Source organism: Centruroides sculpturatus, unplaced genomic scaffold (genome assembly GCF_000671375.1).
Source record: "Centruroides sculpturatus isolate CEXI.00-Female unplaced genomic scaffold, Cexi_2.0 scaffold363, whole genome shotgun sequence".
Classification (NCBI taxonomy): domain Eukaryota; kingdom Metazoa; phylum Arthropoda; class Arachnida; order Scorpiones; family Buthidae; genus Centruroides; species Centruroides sculpturatus.
In genome coordinates this window covers 201,276-226,561 of record NW_019384701.1, presented here as the reverse complement: position 1 = coordinate 226,561, position 25,286 = coordinate 201,276, and the positions used below count along the sequence as shown (strand labels likewise).

General features: G+C 37.5%; 2 protein-coding genes and 1 pseudogene across 2 annotated transcripts; 1 reads left to right on the top strand and 2 right to left on the bottom strand.

Moving 5' to 3' along the window:
• Positions 1–3,942: 3,942 nt before the first annotated feature.
• LOC111627547 lies at positions 3,943–4,890 on the bottom strand. Its single transcript, XM_023371145.1, has one exon. It carries the CDS (start codon positions 4,888–4,890, stop codon positions 3,943–3,945), a length of 948 nt encoding a protein of 315 aa, XP_023226913.1.
• An 11,429-nt stretch (positions 4,891–16,319) lies between these two features.
• LOC111627546 lies at positions 16,320–17,063 on the bottom strand. Its single transcript, XM_023371144.1, has one exon. The coding sequence runs from the start codon at positions 17,061–17,063 to the stop codon at positions 16,320–16,322; it is 744 nt and encodes a 247-aa protein (XP_023226912.1).
• Positions 17,064–17,639: 576 nt separating this feature from the next.
• Positions 17,640–19,181, top strand: LOC111627545 (annotated as a pseudogene).
• The last annotated feature ends 6,105 nt before the right edge of the window (positions 19,182–25,286 follow it).

Here is a 25,286-nt window from a genome sequence, read left to right as displayed (position 1 = left end):
TAACATCTGGTCAAGTACAAGAGCGGCAGGTGTGCTGTTTTGAGTTGTTTGTTTGTTTCGTTTTTGTTTTTTGGCACAAGAGCCACATAGGCTATGCTGCTCCAAAGCAAATGGTTAAAAAAAATTTTAACATGATACATAACATATGACAATAATAAATAAATAACAGCAGCAATAATAATAAATACACACATAATAAGTACAAAAACACAACAACACAAAAAAATGTAATAAATATATAAATAAATAAATAAATAAATTTCTTTATACAAATTAATGACTTTTAAAAAGTCCAATACATAATAACAATTTGATCTCTGGTCCAGAATCTCTTTGAAACTTGCATTTCCGAAATGCTGTCTACGCCTGATCTCAAAGGCAGAGCATTCGAGCAGTATGTGTTTTATAGTAAGAGGACAGTTGCAATACTGGCATACTGGCTGCTCCTCACCCTTCAAAACGTATTGATGAGTCAACCGAGTATGTCCAATCCTCAGACGACTAAAAACAACCTCAGATCTCCTGTCATAGAATTTCTTGTGTCCAATTTTCTATCGTAAATTTGACATCATGCAGTTATTGTAAATTTCTGCATTCCACATATTTTGCCATCTCTCCACTAGTCGTTTTTTAACAACTAGCTTCAAATCCCCTTCTTCAATAAACATTGTATGCTGAGGAGGGCTTGCTGACTTTGCAGCTGCATCAGCTTCTTCATTACCTCTTATACCTACATGGCCTGGGACCCAACAAAATTTTACAAAAATATTACTCGCACAAAGATGGCAAAAAAGTTTATGGATTTTAATCACTATTGAGTGAGAACTAGGTTCATATGAGATCAAAGCCTGAACTAACTGAGTGCACTAACTGTGCCAGTGTAAATCACACAGCGACGATGACCTTTTTTGATTACATACTTTAAGGCTAAATAAATAGCCTGCAGCTCTGCAGTAAATATGAAAGAATTTGTTTCAATTTGTTCTGCCACGATTTCATCCTGGCAAACGAAGGCTGAGCCAACATAATCATCCGATTTAGAACCGTCAGTATAAATAGGAATTAAATTCTTGTCTTCGTGTTGAACTTCTGCAAAGTGCTGTCTGTAGACGTAGTCTGGGGTGGATTCCTTAGGAAACTGCTTTAAGCTAAAGTCAATATTTATTGAAAGAGTTGACCAGGGTGGTATACTATCAACCTCATGCTGTGAAATGTTGCCCATTTTCAGGTCAATCATGCTGCTTACATTCTCCATTCTTATGTTGAATGTAGGGACACAGCTTGGGCAAGCCACAAATAATGTTGTCAGATGGGTATCTGATACTGTACAAAAAACTGAAGGTTTAGTTTGGGATTTCTGCTTAATATAATAATAGAGAGACAACTGTTCTCTCCTGAGTGATAGTGGAGGCTCATAAGCATCCACGTACACACTTTGTACAGGAGAGGTGCGAAAGGCACCAGTGTGCACAAACGCAGAGCTTGATGATGGATTGGATCCAGCACCCAAAGAGTAGATTCTCACGCAGAGCCATTAACAATGCACCAATAATCCAGCTTAGAGCGGACAAGGGCCCTATAAATCCTGAGCATAAAACATTTGTCTACTCCCCAGGATGAGCAGCATAGGACCTTTAAAAGGTTTACAGCTTTTAAACATCTACTCTTCAAATTGCGCAAATGTGGCAAAAATGTCAGTTTATGGTCAAACAAAATGCCCAAAAATTTAGCCTCATTCACAATTGGGATTTTAACCCCATTTAAATAAATTTCGGGATCCAAATGGAAACCACGCCTTCGACAAAAGTGAATGCAAGAGGTCTTCTCTACATTGCAACTATAACCGTTATTATTTGACCAATTGTCTACGCGATTTAGGGAGGTTTGCAGTTGTATCTCAATGAAACTCATGTTACTAGACTGGCAGGAGATCTGAAAAGTCATCCACATACAAAGAGTGTTTCACACTGGGAGGAAGACAGTTAGCTATGCTGTTAATTTTGATTAGGAACAGAGTCACACTCAAAATACAACCTTGAGGTACGCCTTCTTCTTGGATAAAAGGCCTAGATAGTGTGTTGCCCATCCTAACTTGGAATCTTCGATTCTGTAGGAAGTTTTTTATAAAAATCAGCATATTACCTCGTAATCCGAATTCATGCAAATCGCGAAGTATCCCATATCTCCAGCATCGATCGTAAGCCTTCCCTATATCAAAGAATACAGACACTAAATGCTGTCGTCAAACAAACGCTTCGCGTGTAGATGTTTCTAGTTTTAATAAATTGTCTGTGGTACTTCTGTTCCTATGAAATCCACTCTGATGTGGTGAAAAGTATTCCTTTTTCTCTAAGAGATACATTAGACGTCTGTTTACCATTCTCTCGAAAAGTGTACAGAGACAACTTGTCAGAGAGATTGGTCTGTAATTAGAGGGATTCTTGAGATCTTTACCTGGCTTGGGAATGGGGATAATGATAGATAGCCTCCCAGAGTCAGGAAAAGTATGTTCTGTCCATATTCTGTTAAACAGATTCAGGAGATTAGAAAGGGAATTGTTTGACAGATTTTTAATCATGCTGTAGTGGATTTTATCCGGGCCTACAGCTGTATTCCCTGAGCGAGAAATCGCTGTATGTAGTTCTGTGCTGGTGAATGGCACATTATATTCCTCATTAGATGAGGAGTGGAAGTTTAAATATTGTTTTTCACTTTGGGCTTTGTAAGCTTGAAAATTCCTATTAAAAATTACATTGCTGGATGAAAAAGAAAACGTTTCACCCAACGTATCAGCAATATCCTGTATATCGCTGATTATTGTGCCATTATTTTCCAGCATGGACAGAGAGTGAGAAGCATATTTCCCATTAATTTTATGGATTTTATCCCAGACTGCTTTTGAGTTAGTGGAAGATGTTATGCTAGAAACATACCTCCTTCAAGAATCCCTTTGGCTTTGCCTTCTTACTCTTCTGGCATTTACCTTCGCTTTTTGAAAAGCTATAAAATTTCTAGCAGTGGGGTATCTTCTAAAAATTCCCCATGCTTTCTTTTGTGCTTTAAATGCTGCCTCGCAATTCTGATTCCACCATGGCTTCAGATGCTTTGGGTATCTTGTTGATGTCTTTCCCATTGTTTTTTCAGCTGCACGAATAATACTGGAAGTGACAATTTCAACTGCATCATTGATATCAGCAATATTCACCATTTCCTCAGTGACGTTGTCCATAGAAGAAAAAACAGGCCAATCGGCAGTTTCCAATTTCCAGCGTGGTGGACAGGCTGTTTCACAGCTTTCTCTGCCTCGATATTTTAAAAATATTGGGAAGTTGTCACTGGAAAGTGGATTAGATCCAACCTCCCATGAAAATGCTGAAAACAGATTCGGAGTTGCTAATGAGAGATCAATGGCAGTGAATGTTCTTGTTGGGGCATGGAAGTATGTCACTTCTCCAGTATTAAATAAATACATTTGCTGATTGCCTATGAGTCGTTCTACAGCTCTGCCTCAACAATTGATGTCGGGACTGCCCCACATAGGATTGTGACCATTGAAATCACTTAGTAAAAGAAATGGAGTTGGCAGCTGCATCCAATTCATCCTCACTGACTTTGACATCTGGTGGCAAGTATATAGAACAAACTGTGACAGTTACTCCAATAGAAATCCTGACTGCCACAGCTTGCAAATCAATGGTTATTTGTACCAGTAAGGATGGAATGCGATTTCAATCCAGAATAGCCACACCACCACTGGCACGGTTGTGGCTATCATCATCCTTGCGGTAAATTCCAAATCCTTTTAAAGTAATTCCCTCTCCAGGTTTCAGATGTGTCTCCTGGAGTGCCACACAGAGAGATGAGGTAGATGATGTCAAATGTTTAATGTCAGAGAAGTTTTGCGGAAACCACGACAGTTCTATTGGATTATTTTATAATCCATTATGTGTTTGAGGCAGCATTCTTAGAAAAAGTGTCCCTCTTCAGTTTAACTGATGATTTTCCTTTTAGAGGAGACGTTAGTTGGGTCACCTCCTTATTAGTCTCTTCATGAGAGATATCAGAGAACTCACTCATAGACTGAGCCTCTGATTTTTTAGATTTAGAGAGAGCTGCTTTCACTCTCTGTTTGTTTAGTGGGTTCTTACTAGCCTTTTTAGATCCCAGGTTTCTTGTAATTACCCCTGTTTTAGGCAGGGGTGTTTTTCCTTTTGTGATCTCCTTTTCTGGTGTTTGCATAGACGGGAGTATTAAACATTTCGCATGGCGAGTAAGAGATTCGCTTGGGGAGACAGAGATATCGGTTTGAACCCCACATGTCTTTGTGGATTTCAACACAGAAGCAAATGTTTTCTGTTTCACTGCTGTGCTTTGAGTGACCATGCGCCGAGCCTCTGGATATGGTATGTTGTTAACGGTTTTTACTCGCTGGATCTCTTTCTCTCTCTGCCATGCTAGGCATTTTCGAGAGTAGGCGGGATGGGCATCTTTGCAATTCACACAGCATGGAGTAGTGGTACACTCAGTACTGTCGTGACCTTCAGTTCCACACTGTGCGCATATGCTTTTCCCACGACACGATGTTTGTGAATGTCTAAATTGCTGACATTTAAAGCAACCCAGCAGATTTGGAACATAAGGGCGAACTGGGCAGCGCAGATAACCTGCTGTAATAACAGATGGCAAAGTCAGTTTATTAAATGTCAAAATAAGATGTTTGGTGGGAATCAACTTGCCATCTCGACGAATGGAAATGCGTCGGACAGCAGTGACTCCTTGATCTGAAAGGCCAATCTGAATATCTGATTCATCTTCAGATATCAGATCGATTTCAGATATTACCCCACGTGATGAGTTTAGGCTCGCATGTGGGGTGACAGTGACTTCCATTTCTCCTAGGGTCTTTGTTTCCAGAAGTTTTGCCGATTGTTGTGGGGAAGCTGTTTCCACCAGTAAATCTCCTGATCTTAATTTTTGTATTTTTTTCAACTGTCCAATGGTTGATTCAAACAATTTTTGAATCAAGAAAAGAGAAACTTTAGCCAAGGGTTTTTCTCCGGTTTAGTGCACTACTAAGTATGCTGGATCAATGGAGATTTTTTCGTTTGTTTTTGTTGTTGGTGCACAAGAACTTTTTGAATTTTTTGAATCCATAATTAGAGAAAAAATTCAGCTCCTAGTGACCCCACCCACCATGGGGCCCAACAAAGGGATGCCGTCACATGGAGTACTTCCATAGACCATCACACCAGGGTTTCCCAGGAGCTATACCCTCACAATGCAGTCAAGAAGAGCACATCTAGACTGACGTGTCCGCCCGGTCTGCATCAATCGGTTGACTCCAGGCTGAGGTCAAGAATGACTCAACGACCAGCCGATTGACTCAAACGGAGCCTAATATGAGCCTCCTGTTTATCCGAAGCAGGGGCCAAAGCAGTGTGTTGGGGACGTTATGTTGCCCCTCAACTACCAGGATACCCCTTTCTGGCATACGGGACACCACGCACGGCAAACACATGGGTGGGCGTTCCGATCCCAGGGATGATAAAGAAGAGTTACTAAACCATCTCTGGGAGGTCCCCTCACCACGGACAGGAACCCACATCGAGGGGATGCTGTTCTGAGACACCGATGATTATGGTAGTGAAAGGCTGCCTTTCCCCATACAGCAGAAGCATAACAAATAGTGAGCAAAAACATGCAGTCATAGATGGCATTGACAGCTTCATGATCAAGTCCCCAGCTGTTCCTGGCAACTCGAAGCAGATTGTTTAAAAAAGGTTGGTACAGTTAGTTACATGCATAATGTGTTTCTTCCAGGTTAGCCTGTGATCACACCAAAGAAAGTGATATGCTTCTCTATTTTAATGGAAGAGTCTTTGAAGCATATCCACAGAACATGTCAATACAAATTTGTTATGAGTAGTCAGCTGTGAAAACAATGCCTTTAGTCTTCGTTGCATTGAATATTAACTTATTACTGACACCCCATTCATCTAATTTTGTCAAAATATCATTGGCAGCAGTCTCTATCATGCGTCTAGAATTGACTGGAAAGACAAAAAAGGCATCATTGGCGTAGGCAAAGATCCTGTACTGGTGACCAAACTCAAGGCAGAGAAAGCTGTCAAACAAAATTGTCTAGAACAGTGGGTCACAAACAGCCCTGCAGGCATCCCCGTTGGAGCTAGTTGAAGAAAGGCTGTTTACCTATTCTAATTGTAGCCACTCTATCATTAACGTAGTCCTTTACTAAACTGAATAAATTTTCCAGGCATCCGTTTTCACTCAGCTGGTTTAGGATCTGTGGCCACCATGCTGAGTTAAATGCATTTTTTTAGATCTATGCTAAATCCAAACATGTAGGCATGCTCAGAAAGTAGATCTTTGATGTGAGTCTTGAAGTCCATCAAGGCTTCAAAGAGGAGGTACCTCTTTGCCTCCTAAATCCATACTGGGTGCTATGGTAAAGTCTCCAAGACTCCCAGAACCAATAAGGTCTGTTAAATAAAAGTTTGTCTAACACTTTGCCTAAGGACGACAGAAGAGAAATGTTCTGCATGTTACTAACTGTGAGCGGCTTTCCGCACTTTTTAGGAATGATACTCAATTGCATATTTTTTCAGGGATGAGGGAAGATGCCCTTCTGCAGGCAGGTATGAAAATTTTGAGGTCTGGCCGAGCACCGCAGATCTGAACGATGTCAGCATTAATCTGACCCAGACCTGCAGCTTTCCTCCTTGACATGGTGGCAATAATATTGGTAATAATAATTTCCAAATAGGAGAATAGCAGATTGTCTCCCAAAAACCTTTCAGAATGATCTATATTCCTAATTCGAGCCTGGTCTGGTGTATCGTTGTCAATAGGGTCAGAAGGGCAGAAGACTTCAAAAAGTCTACCCATAGTAATTTTGAGGTTGTCTGTGGTGTCACCAATATCTTCACTACTTATAAAGTTTGTAGTTTTCAGTTTGTTGACGCTGAGTTTATAAATGAAATTCCAGGGATTGCCACCAACCCTGGAGCAGAAGGCACTCCATGACTCAAGTTTTGATTGCTTAATCCTTTCCTTGTATACTTTTTGGTGTTGGAGGTAACGACGATAGAACTCCTCTCTTTGATGGCCGTGGCAGCACTGAAAATCTCTCTGCAACCAATTGTTCATTCTGCACATGACTGCCAGTTCATCACTCCACCAAGGGTTCCCTCCTTCCACTTCACCTCCTGGGAATGGATTTGTTGCATGTGTCTAATATGCTTTGAATAGTGGTTTCAAGATTCTCCTCTACCTGAACCGAGAATAACCATGGTTAGGGAGTTGGCGGCATCCTTGCAAAAGATCCCTGAACCAACTCCAGTCGGCAGAACTTGTGTTGTAAGGACAAGAGACAATTAGATCTTGTTCTGAACATGAGTAGGTGTAATAAAGATCAAATCGGTAATGTAGTGGTAGAACTGGTTCAAGTGCGGTGTAAGGAGGAGGTATAATGTTGTGCTCTTCTACTGTCGAAGATCAAAATGTACATGGCGAAGGCCACTATTCTTTATATGATCAGAATATTCTACGTTTATTGAATTTTCCAAATGACACAAACTAGAGGAATATGTTACTGTTAATTGTGTACCCTGAAAATGGACCCTATGACATTCAAGACTTTGTTCCTTCTCTGAATAATGTTATCGACCTGAAAGACATTGTTCACTTTGGTGCTAGTGTAGTTACTCACATTTACATTATAGGAATAAAAATCGAAAATAGTACAAGTGCCTTACTGAATTTCAGAGAGATACAAGTAAAAGGTAGGAAGTGTAGAATTATTCCCATAGAAAACTGGAAAGTAGTGATTAATATACATTGGTTACCACCAGTATTGTCACATAATCTGGTCAATAGACACTTTAAAAATTACAGAAGAATTTTAAAGTTCAAATTTTTAAAATTGTTGGTGCCTGGGCTGGTGCATGTCCTTACAAACAAAAGGCAAATTTGGTTAGAGATCAAACAGGATCAGTACCAAAGTATTACCTTATTTTATAAGGGTGAAAAGTATGGCTGGATCAGTTGTCATCGTGGGCAGGCCACTACTAAGTTATTGATGCAAACAATTTGCTCATATCAGGAGAAATTGTTGCAAAAAAGTGCAAAACATGCAAAAAATTTGGGCACTTAACCAAAAATTGTATTGGAAAAACATATGCTTTGGCAATGACTGTCGAAACACAAGGTGTGCAGCTGTTGACAAAAAGCTGGATAATAATAAGGCAGCAAGTGAGGAGACAATGCCAATATTATCTTCAACAGCAAAGCCTACAGCATCATCTTTGGTTAAACAAAACAATAAAGAAGAATTTAACAGGAGGTTAAATTCTTTTTTATTGTTTTGTTAAATGCTGATGAGAGACAAAACTCGTCCAGAAGTGACTCATCACACAAAGGCTGGAGGTAAGCAGATATAGTCCTACAGCTTTATTTATTAAAAAAAGTATGAAATTGTTAATGAAATTAAGAGATAGTGGTGATATTACATCCAACCTTTTACAACAGTTATATAAAAAATCAATACAAAAATATTCCAAAAGGAATTGGGTATCCCAACTTTCTAAAGTGATTAATAGTTTTGATTTTTCAATTGTTCCGTTAACTCCATCATATCAGAAAATCAGGTGGCAATAAATTTATGCCAAGGGATAATAACACTCATTCCGAAAGCGCAAAAAATGCCCAATCTAAAAGAAATTAATAATTGGAGGCCACTATCCCTATTAAACACAGACTATAAAATTCATTTACTTGCCAGAACTAAGTGAAGATATGTGTAACCAATAAACCCGTAATATATCTGAAATCTTATTGACACCTGATGTAGAAGATATTCGTTCACGTTTATTACCAAACTGATATAGATTGATCTTAAACTATCCAAATATTAATAGTTATAAACTATCGAACCTACCTTTTGGAGTGAAAATATTTTTTATCCAACTTTTCTTAACACAGAAATATTAATGAAAAATAACAAGTTTTATGTATATGCTGACAATTTACACCCAAGATGTAACAAAGCATTGTCAAAATATCATTGATTTGTGAATGTGAAAAGAGTTACAATTTAAGGAAAAAATTTGATCTTTTAAGTTTAAATAACTGTGTTTCGGTAAACGAGATATACAATTTGTTTCATGAAGCTACAACTTGACTTATTAATTTATATAATTATGTCACAAACTTTGTTATAATTTGATGAAAACTATTGTTATATTGTTGTATATAGTATAAGGAAATGTAATTCCCTTTGTAACAGGCTATTGCCTTATACAAATAAAGAGTAATTGAATTGGACTCATCACCCAAAATCCCTCCTGATAAATAAAGGAAATAGCAAAGGAGGAAAATTAAGGTTACTCCATCAGTTAAATATAGTGAAGTCAGGTCTAGACCAGACACTAACACTTATCAAAAACGTTGTGATATGACAGACATTGTTGTAACTACAAATAAATTCAAAGTATGAAACACAATAAATCAAGAAAAAATGGAATGTGAAAATTTATGTGCATTGGATGGCAAGATACTAGCCTTAGCGACAACTGGAATGCCACCGTGTTTAGAAAAAAAATCGATAATCATTTAACTCAGTCTGGTCAAATGGAGACAATAAAAGCAAAGGGGTGGTTATTTTAATTAAAAAGGACTTTGAGATCATTCATGGTTTGGTTTGGTTTGTTTTAGTTNTGGTTCGAATTCTTTATTCGAATTTAATTTTACCTGAAGACGACGTGCTTATTTACGTCGAAAGCGCTCGTAAATTAAAAATAATTTCAAGTATATTTAACGCCTCATAGACTGACGTTCTTGGAAGTTTTGATTGACATAAGTTGGCGTGACATCCAACCCGTGAACTCAATACACCTAACAAGTTGTTTTAGTTTTTTGGCACAAGAGCCATGTAGGCTAAGCTGCGCCAGGACAAATGGTAAAAGTTTTTAAACATCACACTAACAAACATAGGACATTATTAGATAAATAAATAAATAAATAAAAAACAACAAATATATACAAAAAGATAACTAAGCAAAAACAAGGTAAATACAACTCTAAAAAAAGTAAATAAGTAAGTAATCAAATATCTCTATACATATTATTGACTTTCAGAAAGTGCACTATGTTGTCCAGATTTGGCCTCTGGCCAAAATCTCTCTCAAACTTGCATTTCCGAAATGCTGTCTACGACTTTGATCGAGAGCAGTGAAGTGGCAAAGTATGTGTTTTACACTTAGAAAGCAGTTGCAATACTCACATACTGGCTTGTCTTCACCCTTCAAAAGGTATTGAAATATTCTTAGTCATTTGAGAATTGGGCATACTTGGTTGACACATCGACCAAGTATGTCCAAGTATGCCCAATTCTCAAACGACTAAGAATAACTTCAGATCTCCTGTCATACTGTTTGTTGCATGTCCAATTTTCTATCGTAGGTTTGATCTCGTATAGTTTATTGTGGACTTGTAAGTTCCACACATTTTGCCATCTCTCTGCTAGTCGTTTTTTAACAACTACCTTCAAATCACCTCCTTCAATATGCATTATATGCTGTGAAGGACTAGCTGCCTTTGCAGCTGCATCAGCTTCTTCATTTCCTTTTATACCTACATGGACTGGGACCCAACTAAATTTTACAAAGAAATTCCTTGCAATAAGATGGCAAAAAAGTTTATGAATTTTAATCAGTATAGAGTGAGAACTAGGTTCACATGAGATCAAAGCCTGAAGTGCACTAACTGAGTCAGTGTAAATAACATAGCAACGATGACCTTTTCTATTTATATACTTTTAAGCTAAATAAATAGCATGCAACTCTGCAGAAAAGATGGAAGAATTTAATGCAATTTGTTCTGCCATGATTTCATCCTGGCAGACGAAGGCTGAGCCACGTAACAACCAGATTTAGATCCATCTGTATAAATAGGAATTAAATCCCTGTCACAATGTTGAATTTCTGCAAAGTGCTGTCTGTAGACGTAGTCTGGGGTGGATTCCTTAGGAAATTGCTTTAAGCTAAGGTCAACATTTATCACAGGAGTTGACCAAGGTATACTACAGATCTCTAGCTGTGAAATGTTGCCTGTGTTCAGGTCAATCGTGCTGCTCACATTCTCCATTCTTATGGCAAATGAAGGGACACTACTTGGGCGAGCTTCAAATAACCTTTTCAGCTGAGTATCTAAAACTGTACAATCAACTGAAGGTTTAGTGTGAGATTTTTGTTTTATATAATAAAAAAGAGACAACTGTTCTCTCCTCAGAGATAGTGAAGGCTCATAAGCATCCACATACAAACTTTGTACAGGAGAAGTTCGAAAAGCACCAGTGCACAAACGCAATGCTTCATGATGGATTGGATCCAGCCTCCGAAGAGTAGATTCTCGCGCAGAGCCATAAACAATGCAACCGTAGTCTAGCTTAGAGCAGACAAGGGCCCTATAAATCCTGAGCATAGAAACTTTGTCTGCTCCCCAGGATGAGCAGCATAGTACGTTTAAAAGGTTTAGAGATTTTAGGCATCTACTCTTCAAATTGCGCAAGTGTGGCAAGAATGTCAGTTTTGGAGCTTTACAAACATTTTTTTCTAATCTTTGGCAACAAACTGGTGCAAATGCTTAACTCCATCATATCAGAAAATCAGGTCGCAATAAATTTATGCCAAGGGATAATAACACTCATTCCGAAAGTGCAAAAAATGCCCAATCTAAAAGAAATTAATAATTGGAGGCCACTATCCCTATTAAACACAGACTATAAAATTCTAACAAGAATTCTTGCAAATAGGTTTCAAAAAGTCATCTCAGATCTCATTGATAGTGCACAGACCTGTGGAATAAAAGGATGATGCATCCACACAAACATCCTCCTGACCCAGACTATCTATAACCTCATCAAAAATGACTTTGATTCTTACTGCTTCCTTCAAATAGACCTCAGGCAAGCTTTTGATAACATTTGTCATGAGTACCTGTGGAGAATATTAGAACACTGCAATGTGGCAAAAAAATTTACAAGCTGGATAAAGTTATGTTACGAGAGTAAAAGAGCCATCTGATGATTAACAAAAACCTGACTGATAAATTTGAAGTGGGCTGCTCTGTTCATCAGGGATGCCACCTATCCATGCTGCTCTTTGTAATAAGTTTAAAACCTTTATTTTGTTATATAAGGTCCAGTCCCTTGTTTTGTGGATACTGACCACCAAATAACAGAAACATAAAAATAAAATGTGTGTCATATGCAGAAGACATTACTTTTGTCCTAACAAGTTTGAATAGCATTGACAGAATAAAACCGCTTTTTCTAGACTTCGAACAGGCCTCCTGAACAGCAATCAATCCAAACAAATGTATAAGTCCTTTGGATTGGGGCATGGACTGGTTGGTTGGTTTGTTAGTGTTAAGAGCCACATAAAACACAGTTGCACAGTATGTTTGTTGGTTTGTTAGTGTTAAGGGCCGCATAAAACACAGTTGCACAATATGTGTTTAACACTTACAGTGCAGCTACAATATTAGCATAATGGCTGGTCTTCATCCTTCAAAAGGTATTGATGAGTCAACTAAGTATACCCAATTCTCAAGCGAGTAAGAATAACTTCAGATCTCCTGTCATACTGTTTATTACGTGTCCAATTTTCTATCATCGGTTTGATCTCATGTAGTTTATTGTGGATTTGTGCATTCTACGCATTTTGTCATCTCTCTACTAGTCGTTTTTTACCTACTAGCTTCAAATCACTTTCTTCGATAGGCATTGCATGCAGTGAAGGACCAGATGCATCAGCTTCTTCATTCCCTCTTATACCAACCCGAAACTCAACAAAATTTTATAGAGAGATTCCTTGTAAAAAGATGACATATCAGATTATCAATTTTAATCACTACGAAGTGAGAACTAGGTTCACATGAGATCAAAGCCTGAAGTGCACTAACTGAATCAGTGTAAACCACGCAGCAATGATGACCTTTACTGATTACTAGTTCAAGGCTAGATAAATAGCCTGCAGCTCTGCAGTAAATATGGAAAAATTTGGTGCAATTTGTTCTGCAACAATTTCATCTTGGCACACAAAAGCTAAGCAAACGTGATCTTTCGAATTCAATCCATCAATGTAAACAGGAATTAAATTCCTGTCACTGTGTTGAATTTCTGCAAAGTGCTGTCTATAAATGTAATCTGATGTGGTTTCTTTAGGAAACTGCTTTAAGCTTAAGTCAACATTTATCGATGAAATTGACCAAAGTGGAATACTATTAACTTCAACCTGTGAGATGTGGTTTGTGTCCAAATCAATCATGATGCTTACATTCTCCATTCTTATGTTGAATGTGAAGACACAACTCAAAGCTGCAATAACCTTTTCAGCTGAGTATCTGAACTATTAGCTGAAAGTCTATTCAAAGTTTTCTGTTTGATGTAGTAAAAAAGAGACAACTGTTCTCTCCTGAGGAATAGTGGAGGCTCAAAAGTATCCACACACAAACTTTGAACCGGAGAAGTTTGAAATGCACCAGTGCACAAACGCAGTGCTTGATGGTGATTGGATCCAGCATCTGAAGAGTAGATTCTCGTGCAGAGCCATAAACAATGCATCCATAATCCCATAATCCAGTTTTGAGTGAACAAGGATCCTATAAATCCTGAGCATAGAACAATTGTCTTCTCCCCAAAATGAGCAGCATAATACCTTTAAAAAGTTCAGAGATTTTAGACATCTACTCTTCAAATTGCACAAGTGGGGTAAAAATGTCAGTTTACGGTCAAATAAAACTCCCAAAAACTTCACCTCATTGACCATTGAAATTTTAACCCCATTTAAGTAAATTTCAGGTTCCAGGTGCAAACCATGCCTTTGGCAAAAGTGAATGCATTAGGTCTTCTCTGTGTTAAAAGTGAAACCATTGCTCTTGGACCAATTGTCTATACAATTTAGGGAGGTTTGCAGTTGTCTCTCAATAAAACTCATGTTACTAGACTGGCAGGAGATCTGAAAGTCATCCACATACAGCAAGTGTTTCATACTAGGAGGAAGACAGTTAGCTATGCTATTAATTTTAATTAGGAACAGAATTACACTCAAAATACAACCTTGAGGAGCACCTTCTACATGGGCTAAAGACCTAGATAGAGTATTGCCCATCCTAACTTCAAATCTTCGATTCTGCAGAAAGTGTTTTATAAAAACTGGCAAATTACCCCGCAATCCAAATTTGTGTAGATCTCAAACTATTCTGTATAGCCAGCAGTGATCATAGGCCTTTTCTATACCAAACAATACAGACACTAAGTGCTGTCGTCTAACAAATGCTTCGCATATACATGTTTCAAGATTTACTAAATTGTCCATGGTACTTCTGTTCCAATGTAATCCACGCTGATATGGTGAAAAGTAGCTCTTTTCCTCTAGAAGGAACATCAAACATCTGTTTACCATTCTCTCAAAGAGTTTACACAGGCAACTTGTCAGAGAGATTAGCCTGTAATTAGAGGGATTCTTGCAATCTTTACCTGGCTTGGGAATGGGAATAATGATAGTCTCCAAAAGTCAGAAAAAGTGTTTTGTCCATATTCTGTTAAACAGATTCAGAAGATTTATAAGAGAATTGTCAGACAGATTTTTAATCATGCTGTATTGGATTTTATCCAGGCCTACAGCAGTATTCCCCGAGCAAGAGATCGCTGTATGTAATTCAATTCTCATAAATGGCACATTATATTCCTCATTAGATGAAGTGTGAAAGTTTAAATGTTTTTTCTCACTTTGGGCCTTATAAGCCTGAAAATTCCTTGGATACATGATATTGCTGGATGAGGAGGAAAATGTCTCACCCAAAAGATCAAAAATACCCTGTATATAACTGATTATTGTGCCATTATTTTCAAGCATGGACAGAGAGTGAGAAGCATATTTTCCATTAATTTTATCCCAGACTGCTTTTGAGCTAGTGGATGATGTTATGCTAGAAACATACTTCCTCCAAGAATCCCTTTGGCTCTGCCTTCTTATTCTTCTGGCATTTGCCTTCACTTTTTGAAAAGCAATCAAATTACTAGCAGTGGGATATCTTCTGAAAATTCCCCATGCTTTCTTTTGTATTTTAAATGCTGCCTCGCAATTCTTATCCCACCATGGTTTTGGATGCTTTGGATATCTGGCTGATGTTTTTCCCATTGTTTTATCAGCTGCCTGAATAATACTGGAAGTGACAACTTGAACTGCATCATTGATATCAGCAGTGTTGACCATTTCCTCAGTGATGTCATCCAAAGAAGAGATTGCAGATCAATCTACCATTTCAACTTTCCAGCATGGTGGGCAAGCTGTTTCACAGCTTTCTCTGCCTCGATATTCTAGAAATATTGGGAAGTGGAGTGGATTAGATCCAACCTCCCATGAAAATGCTAAAAACAGGTTTGGACTTGCTAATGATAGATCAATGGCAGTGAATGTTCTTGTTGAGGCATGGAAGTATGTCACTTCTCCAGTATTAAATAAATACAGTTGGTGATTGCCTATGAATCTTTCGATGGCTCTGACTTGATGGTTGATATTGTGACTGTCCCACATAGGATTGTGGCCATTGAAATCACCCAGTAAAAGAAATGGAGTCAGCAGCTTTTCAACCAAAGCATCCAATTCATCCTCATTGACTCTGACGTCTGGTGGCAAGTATATAGAACAAACTGTGACAGTTACGCCAATAGAAATTCTGACTGCCACAGCTTGCAAAGCAGTGGTTATTTGTAGCGGTAAGGATGGAATGCAATTTGAAACCAGAATAGCCACACTGCCACTGGCACGGTTGTGGCTATCATCATCTTTGTGGTAGAGATCGAATTCTTTTAAAGTAATTCTTTCTCCAGGTTTCAGATGAGTCTCCTGGAGTGCCACACAGAGAGATTGGGTAGACGATGTCATGTGTTTAACGTCAGAGAAGTTATTGCGAAAACCACGACAGTTCCATTGGATTATTTTGTAATGCATTATGTATTTGAGGCAGCATATTTTGCAAGGGTATCCCTCTTTAATTTCACAGGGGGATTTTCTTTTCGGTGTGACGTTGGTTTTTTTCACCTCCATATTAGGCTCTTCGTCAGAGATATCAGAAACTCACTCATGGACTGAATCTCTGATCTTTTAGATTTAGAAAAGACTGCTTTTAATTTTTGTTTGTTAAGTGGGTTCTTATTTGCTTTTTTTGAACCCACATTTCTGATTACTACCCCTTCTTTAAGAAGTGGTGTCTTTGTCTTGATAATCTCCTTTTCTTCAGTTTCTTTTGATTAGATTAGCAAACATTTTATGTGGCAAGTAAGAGATTCTTCTGGGAAAACAGAAATATTTGTTTGAACTCCACATGTCTTTGTGGATTTCAAAACAGCCGCAAATATCTTGTTTCAAAGGTGCACTTAAAGTGACCATGCGCCGAGCCTCTGGGTAAGATAGATTGTTTACAGTTTTTACTCGCTGAATCTTTTTCTCTCTCTGCCATGCATAGCATTTCCGAGAGTAGGCAGGATGGGCATTGTTGCAATTTACACAGCATGGAGTACTGGTGCACTCAGTATGCTGGTGGCCTTCAATTCCATACTGTGCACATAAGCTTTTACCTCGGCAGGATGTTTGTGAATGTCCAAACCGCTGGCATTTAAAGCAACGCAGCAGATTTGGAATATATGAACGAACTGAACAGGACAAATATCCTGCCGTAACAAAAGATGGCAATGATGGCTTTCCAAAGGTGAGAATAAGGTGTTCAGTTGGTATCAATTTGCCCTCTCGACAAATGGAAATGTGTCTGACAGCAGTGATACCTTGATCTGAAAGACCGATCTGAATATGTGATTCATCCTCAGACATCAGATTGATTTCAGATATCACACCATGTGATGAGTTCAAACTTGTGTGTGGTGTGATGGTGACTTGTCTCCTAGAGCAGAGGTCACCAAAGTAGTGGTCCGTGAGAAAATTTCGCTGGTCCCCAGAAAAATGTGGAATATACTTACTCATCATGTTAAGTTATGTTTTAAGATGCACTGAAACATAATTCAATTCATAACAATAAGTGAAAAGTTATAAAAACTCGTAGAATATAATCATTGTCTTTATATCAATACATCACATATACAACAGTGTGTTGTTTCCACCAATTCACGTGCTAAGAAGTATTTACTTTCGACACTTGGTGCATCACTGTCATTGTAAAAGCTTCTCTAGTCAAACCTCCACCACAATCCAGATGCAAACGTAAATCGGTCACGTGATTAAAAGCTTTTACAGCCAGGGGTTTTATGCCCGTTTTTACAGTAGTGGAGTCTCGGCCTAAGGCTAAAAGCAGGAAATTTCTGTTTCTTTAATTTTGTTTTTTAATTTTTTTTAATGTTAGTTAAAGAATATAGTTTGCATTTTTATGAATAAAAATTGACAGTTTCAACTGCTTTTTATTTTATAAAATCCGTCTTCTTGTGCCACCAGAGGGCATATGTATATCAATTGAAGCATTTAAACGTGGGCTTACGGACGTATTGAGTTCAATATAAAATATATTCAATATATTAGTTAGATTATTAAGGAAGTTTTTGTGTATTGATGCTTTTTAAGACAGGTATGATCTGAAATCTTAACCATGTGCATATTTTCTTTTATTTGATATTTATTGGGATAAAATTTGTTTGACTTTTGTAAATTTCTTCTCTTTTTTATTTTAGATTCAAATAAATTAAACCCATAACGAGTGAAAAAAAGCAATAGAATATTCTGCATTTCTTTAATAATTCAAAAAATATTGAGAACGATAATAGTAACATTAATAGCACTTCACCTAACCGTGAACTGATCAATAAATCAGACTCTCCAGTCTTCATCAGGCACCATTAGGAAAAATGTTGAAACAGGAGGTGGAGAGAAGAAAAAATGGTAAGTATCAAGAAAATATCATTCTTACTACTTAAAATTTGGATTCATTGAAGAAACTGACAGTGAGCTGGATTCATGGCCTCTCTGTAGTATGTTCTGAAAGCTTATCTAACGATGCATTAAAACCTACCAAACTTGAAAAACACTTGAACTCAAAACACCCGGATTTAGCAAAAAAACCGCTAGAATATTTTAAAAGGATGTATGAAAATATGCAAAAGCAAGTTACTGTTTTAAGAAAAGTGACCATGGAAGATAAATCATTACTAAAGGCTTTCTATCTCATGGCAAATCAGATCGCGAAATGCAAAAAGCCGTACACGATTGGAGAAGAATTAATTAAGCCTTGCATGTTAAAAGCCTGTGAACAGATTTTGGGAATGCAGGCTGTTCAGAAATTGAAAGTAATTCCTATGTCTGCTAATACTATCAAGCGCAAAATCGAAGATATGGCCAAAGACATTGAAAATCAGATAATAAAAATGGTGAAAAATTCATCAATTTATTCAATACAACTAGACGAATCTACGGACATTACAAACAAATCACTCCTCCTTTGTTTTGTGAGGTTTGAGTATGAAGAAGAGTTATATGAAAAACTACTTTGTTCGCTTAATTTGCCGGGTCGAACAACCAGCTCTGAGATTTTTTAAGCTCTTAATAGTTATTTCCGGGAACATGAAATTGACTGGAAAAAATTTATTAAGATATGCACAGATGGTGCCGCAAATATGACTGGACATCTTTCAGGAATTGTTGCAAAGGTGAAGAATGTTGGTCACCCAGACATTTTATCTACACACTGCATTATACATCAAGAACAACTTGCAGCGAAAAAACTGTCCCCAGAACTACACGAAGTATTATCAAATGTCATTGAAATTATAAAGGAAATTCGACACAAAGCACTCAATTCTCGAATATTTGAGGCACTTTGTGAAGAAATGGGTTCCGAGTATACTCATCTTCTTTGTGACGCTGAGGTGAGATGGATGGCTGTCGAGGGGCAAAATACTGGCCCGACTATTCGCCTTGCAGGAAGAAGTCAAATTATTTTTCCAGGAATAAAATAATCCGAAATTGCACAAATTCTTGTCCAACAATGAATGAATAGCAAAGCTTGCATACCTGGCAGATATTTTTTCCTTGTTAAATGAACTAAACATATCCTTGCAAGAACAACTTAAGGACGTGTTCACACTATGAAGTAAAATGGATGCGTTTCAAAAAAAAATACAGTCAACCCCCCTATAACATGGGTTCCTATAATGGAAATTCCTATAACGTAGCGAAAAAATTGCAGCAGTAGTCGTATAAAGGAATTCGTAAAACGTCGTCGCCGACTCATGTCACGACAAGATTGGTCCAATCTGGACCAATAGTGGATGAGCAACCGAACTACATTCCGCCGTCCAGCGCCACGATACGAAAAGTTTAGGCAGGTAAATTGAGTTTGCTATCATCTGTACAGTATTATATATAAATTATATATAAATTAGGTACTGTATATATAATTATATTGTAACTTTATTATAATTACATATATACTTTCCGCCGTCCAGCGCCACGCTACGGAGAGTTTAGGCAAGTAAGTTGAGTTTACTATCGTCTGTACAGTATGTAAATTAGGTACCGTAAGTCTAATACAGCACTAATTTTATACATTTCTTGTGAAAGAAACCTTTCTTATTCAACAGCCATAAAAATTATTTCTATTAATGATGTCTCCAAAGGTCAATGAATTTTTCGCAGAAAAATAATTTATCAGAAAACACGGCTGCCGTTTGGTGCGCTGCTCTGCGACGAAAACAAGCGTAAGCAATGGTGTAGTCGAACGGTGCACACTCGGTAAGCAATCCTACAATTTTTTGTTTATAGCATAGTTTATATGGATTATTCCCAAAAAATTATAAGTGTTTTGGAAATGTTGAGTCGAATTAGTCTAGAATCGGTTAATTTTATAGAAGAAAGCCTTTCAAACAGCCTTAGTCCGTAAACTTCACACGTGTCGGGCTGTGATTGGCTCATGTATTTAAGGATTCCTACAATGTAAATTTCTTATAAAGTGGAACGTATCTAAGCGTTATAGGGGGGTCTACTGTATTACTGTGGCAAACACGGTTGGTTGAAGATGATTTGCAAATGTTTTCTAATTTTGATGAATACATGAAGGAAAATGATGTTAACCAGCAAGTAGTAACCCTAGTTCAAAAGCACTTGGAATCACTTGCAGAATCTTTTGCTCATTATTACCCAAAGAATGAAGATCCCAGACATAGTAATATGTGGATAATAGATCCATTTGCAGCAAAAATTCAGGATAATAATTTAAGCATGCATCTAAAAAAAAGCCTCATCAACATATCGTCTAACAAAACTCTCAAATTTAAATTTCATTCATCCTTATCAAGATCTCAGTTTTGGCTTTCCATAAAAAGTGAATACCCTTTTCTTAGTGAACAGGCGATGAAAATTCTGATTCAATTCTCCAAAACTTATTTATGTGAAAAGGCCTTTTCATCTGTCACAGCCATCAAAACACGGTACCAATCTCAGCTTGAAATAAATGCAGTTTTCCATCTTGCAGTAACAACACTGGATCCAAATATCCATAATCTTATTTCAACTAAGCAAGAACATCCATCACACTAGGAATGTATAATGCTAAAAGTTTGATATACTTAAACCATTTTTTAATTGTTTTGTTTTTACAGTTTCTGTTTATTTTGTTTATTTCATTATGGTTTATTAATAAAGCTTTCATAATTTGGTTACAATTAATAGTTTCATTTTATTAACTAGGTACATTTTATGTGTTCTTAGACCACAATTTTTTTTATAAATACATTTAACACTTAAAAAATCCTATTAGTGGTCTGCGGGATTTAATTATGAATTTACTGGTCCATGAGGTCAAAAAGTTTGGTGACCACTGTCCTAGAGATTTCGTTTTCAAAAGCTTTTCAGACTGTTCAGGGGAGGCTGCTTCTACAAACAGATCTTCTGATCTCAACTTTTGGATTTTTTAAGATGCCCAATGGTCGATTCAAAGAGTTTCTGAATCAAAAATGGGGAACGTTTAGAAAGAGGTGTTTCTCCCATAGCATGCACGATGAGATAAGATGGTTGGTTGGAGGAATTGACCTCCTTTGGCAGCGATGCATTGGTACATGTTTCTTTTTATTTTAATGAATCCATATTTAAAAATAACTATTCAGCTCCTAGTGACCCCACCCACCATGGGGCCCAACAAGGAGATGCCGTCACATGGGAGACTCCCATAGACCAGTTTCCCAGGAACTATACCCTCACAATGCAAGTCAAGAAGAGCACATCTTGTCTGACATGTCAGCCTGGTCTGCATCGATCAGTTGACTCCAGACCGAGATCAAGAATGACTCAACAACCAGCTGATTGACTCAAACGGAGCCTGATTTAAGCCTCCTGTTTACCCAAAGCAGGGCCAAAGCAGTGTGTTGGGGACGTTATGTCGCCCCTCAACTACCAGGATTCCCCTTTCCGGCATACGGGGCACTACACACGGCAAACAAGTGGGTGGGCATTCAGATCCCAGAGATGGTAAAGAAAAATTACTAAACCATCTCTGGGAGGTCCCCTCACCACAGACAGGAACACACACTGAAAGGGAAAATGTTCCCATATGAAAATGAAGATGACGCGCCAATGGATCCAGAAACGTTATTCAGAACAAATGTTTTCTATCCTGTGTTAGACACTGCTATAAACTCAATAGAGACATGCTTCACACAACTTTCTACAATTAATGAGACTTGGTTTTTCCTCCATGATTTGAATAAGACTGATGAAAATTTGAAGAAAGCTTGTCTAAAGTTGGAGGAAAAACTAACACATGATCATAATTGCAATATTTTGGGATTGGACCTTTCAAGAGAAATCATGTGTTTAAAAAAGTTTTTAGAATTGATAAAGATCACCCGAAAGCAGTACTTCAGATTTTAGCATTAAATAATTGGCAAGATATGTTTCCTAATATTTGGACAGATCTCTGGATTTTTGTAACTATTCTGGTTACGGTGGCCAAAGGTGAACAGAGTTTTAGCAAGCTTAAGCTAATTAAAATGTACCTTAAGTCAACTCTTAAAGAAGACAAGCTTTCTGATCTAGCCTTGCTGTCCATTGAAAATGATATAGCTCAGACATTATTGTACGAGATCATAAAAACATTTGCAAATGCAAAAGTGCATAAACAGCAATTTAATTAAAATTTGTACTCCAGGTGATTTAAGTAGTTTATTATTATTGTTATTATTAGGAGCCTGTAGCCTAAATAGTTAAGAATTTTATAAGTATTGTTACATTAATTAGTGAACATAATAAATAAGTACCAGTACCAAAGTTGATTATGCTTATTCATCTTATTAATGAATGTTGACTGAAATTTGTTTTACTACTTAGTAAAATAATACCAATGAGTGATCATTATAAAAATAATATTTGTGATAAAGAAATGTACCTTAATCCTACATATTTTTTTTCATTCTATATGAACTATTCCTATAGGTACTGTGAGGAGTGCAGTGACAATGAGTATTGCTGTTTTCAATCAACAAATTACACAGATACTTAATTAAGATGTTGTCGAGATCTTCCAAGTTACTGCTTACATGGATCACTGATATAAATTAGGGGCAACCAAGGGAGGAACCATAATAGGATCTCACTCCATTCTAAAACTTGCCTCGGGCCAGCACTGACCTCTCATGACTTTTGGTTCCACACTGTGCAAATACACTTTTCCCTTGGCAAGATGCTTGTGAATGTCCAAAACGCTGACATTTTAAGGAATGCAGCAGATTTGGAATGTATGGTGAACTGGACAACAGAGATATTCTGCTGTAATGAAAGATGGTATTGTTGGTTTATAAAAATCAAAATTAGATGCTTGATTGGTATCAACTTTCTGTCTCAACGAATGGAAATGCGGAGGACAACAGTGATACCTTGATCTGAAAAGCCGATCTGAATATCTGACTCTTCCTCAGACATCAGATTGATCTCAGATATCACACCACATGATGAATTTTAGCTTCCATGTGATATGACAGTAATCCAAATGTTCCCCAATGTCTTCATCACCAAAAAGCGTAGCATATTGCTGAGATAAAACTTTTCTATTAAATGGTTTTCTGATCATAGCTTTTGAACCTATTTTTGGGTTCAGTCAGAAGACAGTGCATGTAATTGGAGAAAAATCTCTGTCTATTAAATAGCCTGGCTGACTGGAAATAGCATTGTTCAGTGGTGATTGGTCCATTTGTGAATGGTTTGTTTTTGGAATTCATACTGAAAAAACATTCAACTCCCAGTGACATCATCCACTATGGGGCCCATCAAGGGGGATGTTGTTACATGGGAGATTCCCATAGACCAGTGGAGGTGAATCTATGACCCGCAGGTCAGACACTGACCCACCCACACAGGCTTTTTATAAAAATCAACACGTGGATCATATAAACTTATTTTTTATATCATAAAAGAGAGAAAAGACGATCAAAAATATTAAAAAAATAAAGTACAGTAGAGCATTGATTATCCGACTCAATTGGGGACTGGAGTTGGTCGGATAACTGAAAAAACGGACAACCGAAAAATATGAAAAAATACATTATTAGTATAGTATATCCCATGTAATTAGTATATTAGTATATCGCTATTAACCTACTTCACGTTGAATTTTCATTGATGTTAAGCCTAACAAAAAGTTTTTAAAATAATAGTCGTCGCTATTGTATCGTTAAAATTAGAAAATTAAACCTCGCTTAAATACTGGCTCCCTTTCATGGTCGAGCCAGTGTTGCCAGCTAAAACACGTAAAAATAATATTAAAGTATCTAAGACATAGCCAAATATTGTTGCGTCACATCACTAGTGGACATTTGAATTTGCCAACTAGAATGCGGTCGGTTAACTGGTGTGACGGTTGATTGGGGGTTGGATAATCGATGCTCTACTGTATATATATATATATATATAACATATTTTAAATTTTTGAAAACTTTGTATATATTTTCCTATATTTTACTTTGTTAATCTCGTCCCTTTTGGAATGAGGTTAACAACACCAATAAAATAAACAGAGTTCGAGTGAAGACCCAGAAGTGAATGGACGTGTTTTTATGGTCTCCAATTTTCTTTTGTCTTGCTCACACTACACTACGACCCCACAACTACGACTGCAAAATAATACAACAATTTATAAGAGTTGACAGGATTACCTTATCCAGCCATGAGTAAATCTAGAGACAAATCCATCCCAGAAACAGGTAGTTCTACCTCTCCTCCTAAACTAAATCTTATACCATTTAACCCACATGGAAAGCTAAGTCTAACTTCGTAGATGAGACTGTGAGAAGCAAGTGGCGAGACAAAGGATTGGCAAACAAGAGCTCCACTTTTACATACCAAAGTATTTTCAGCATGAAGCTTTCAACTATTTTTGTGAAAATTTAGTAGAGGAAATGGATTGGAACAAAATTAAACAAAAATTACTCGAGTACTTTCCACAGGAAGAAGAAGATTATTTCACCGAGTTTGTAAATCGACAACACCAGTGAGATGAAGACATCTTAACTTACTATCGAGAAAAAAACCTCCTTGGCGGAAAAAGCTAACATGCAACAGACCATTACAGGCCTCAATGCCGGCATAAATGCAGAAATTAGAAAATATATGATAGCCGCACCGCCAACCACTGCTGTTGAATAGCTTCAGAAGGCTACTAAGTTAATAAAAATTCAAGAAGAAGTAGATCATCCTCCGAAAACCCAGAAAGAAAATCATCCAGCAATTAAACCGAATCGAGAAAATTACACAGGATCCCAACACTTTGCCAAAAACCAGGTACTGTCATGGCCGCACACAAAGAAATTGACGCCATCTTGGATTTCGCCACAGGATCAACCCCAATACAGAAATTTGGTACATCACATGAGCAGACCACCATCACCTTGCCATTTTTGCCTTCAGCAGGGATTACCAGCCCAGCACTGGAGAAGAGACTGCCCCCAAAGATATTCAGCTCCTACTCACAGAAACGTACACATGGTATCTGAAGCAAATAAATCAGAACCAACTTTACCATCTTGACTACTACTAACTGTTTCAATGGAGAACAAGATGATGCCTGTGCTCATTGATACAGGAAGTTCCATTAGCCTTATATCCCAAGGACTATTAGATACTTTAGCCAGATACTTTCAATACCAATTGGATGTGAAGATTATCACTACAGCTGCAGGATCTACCACTAGCATGGCTAATGTATCAATCCCTCTTAAG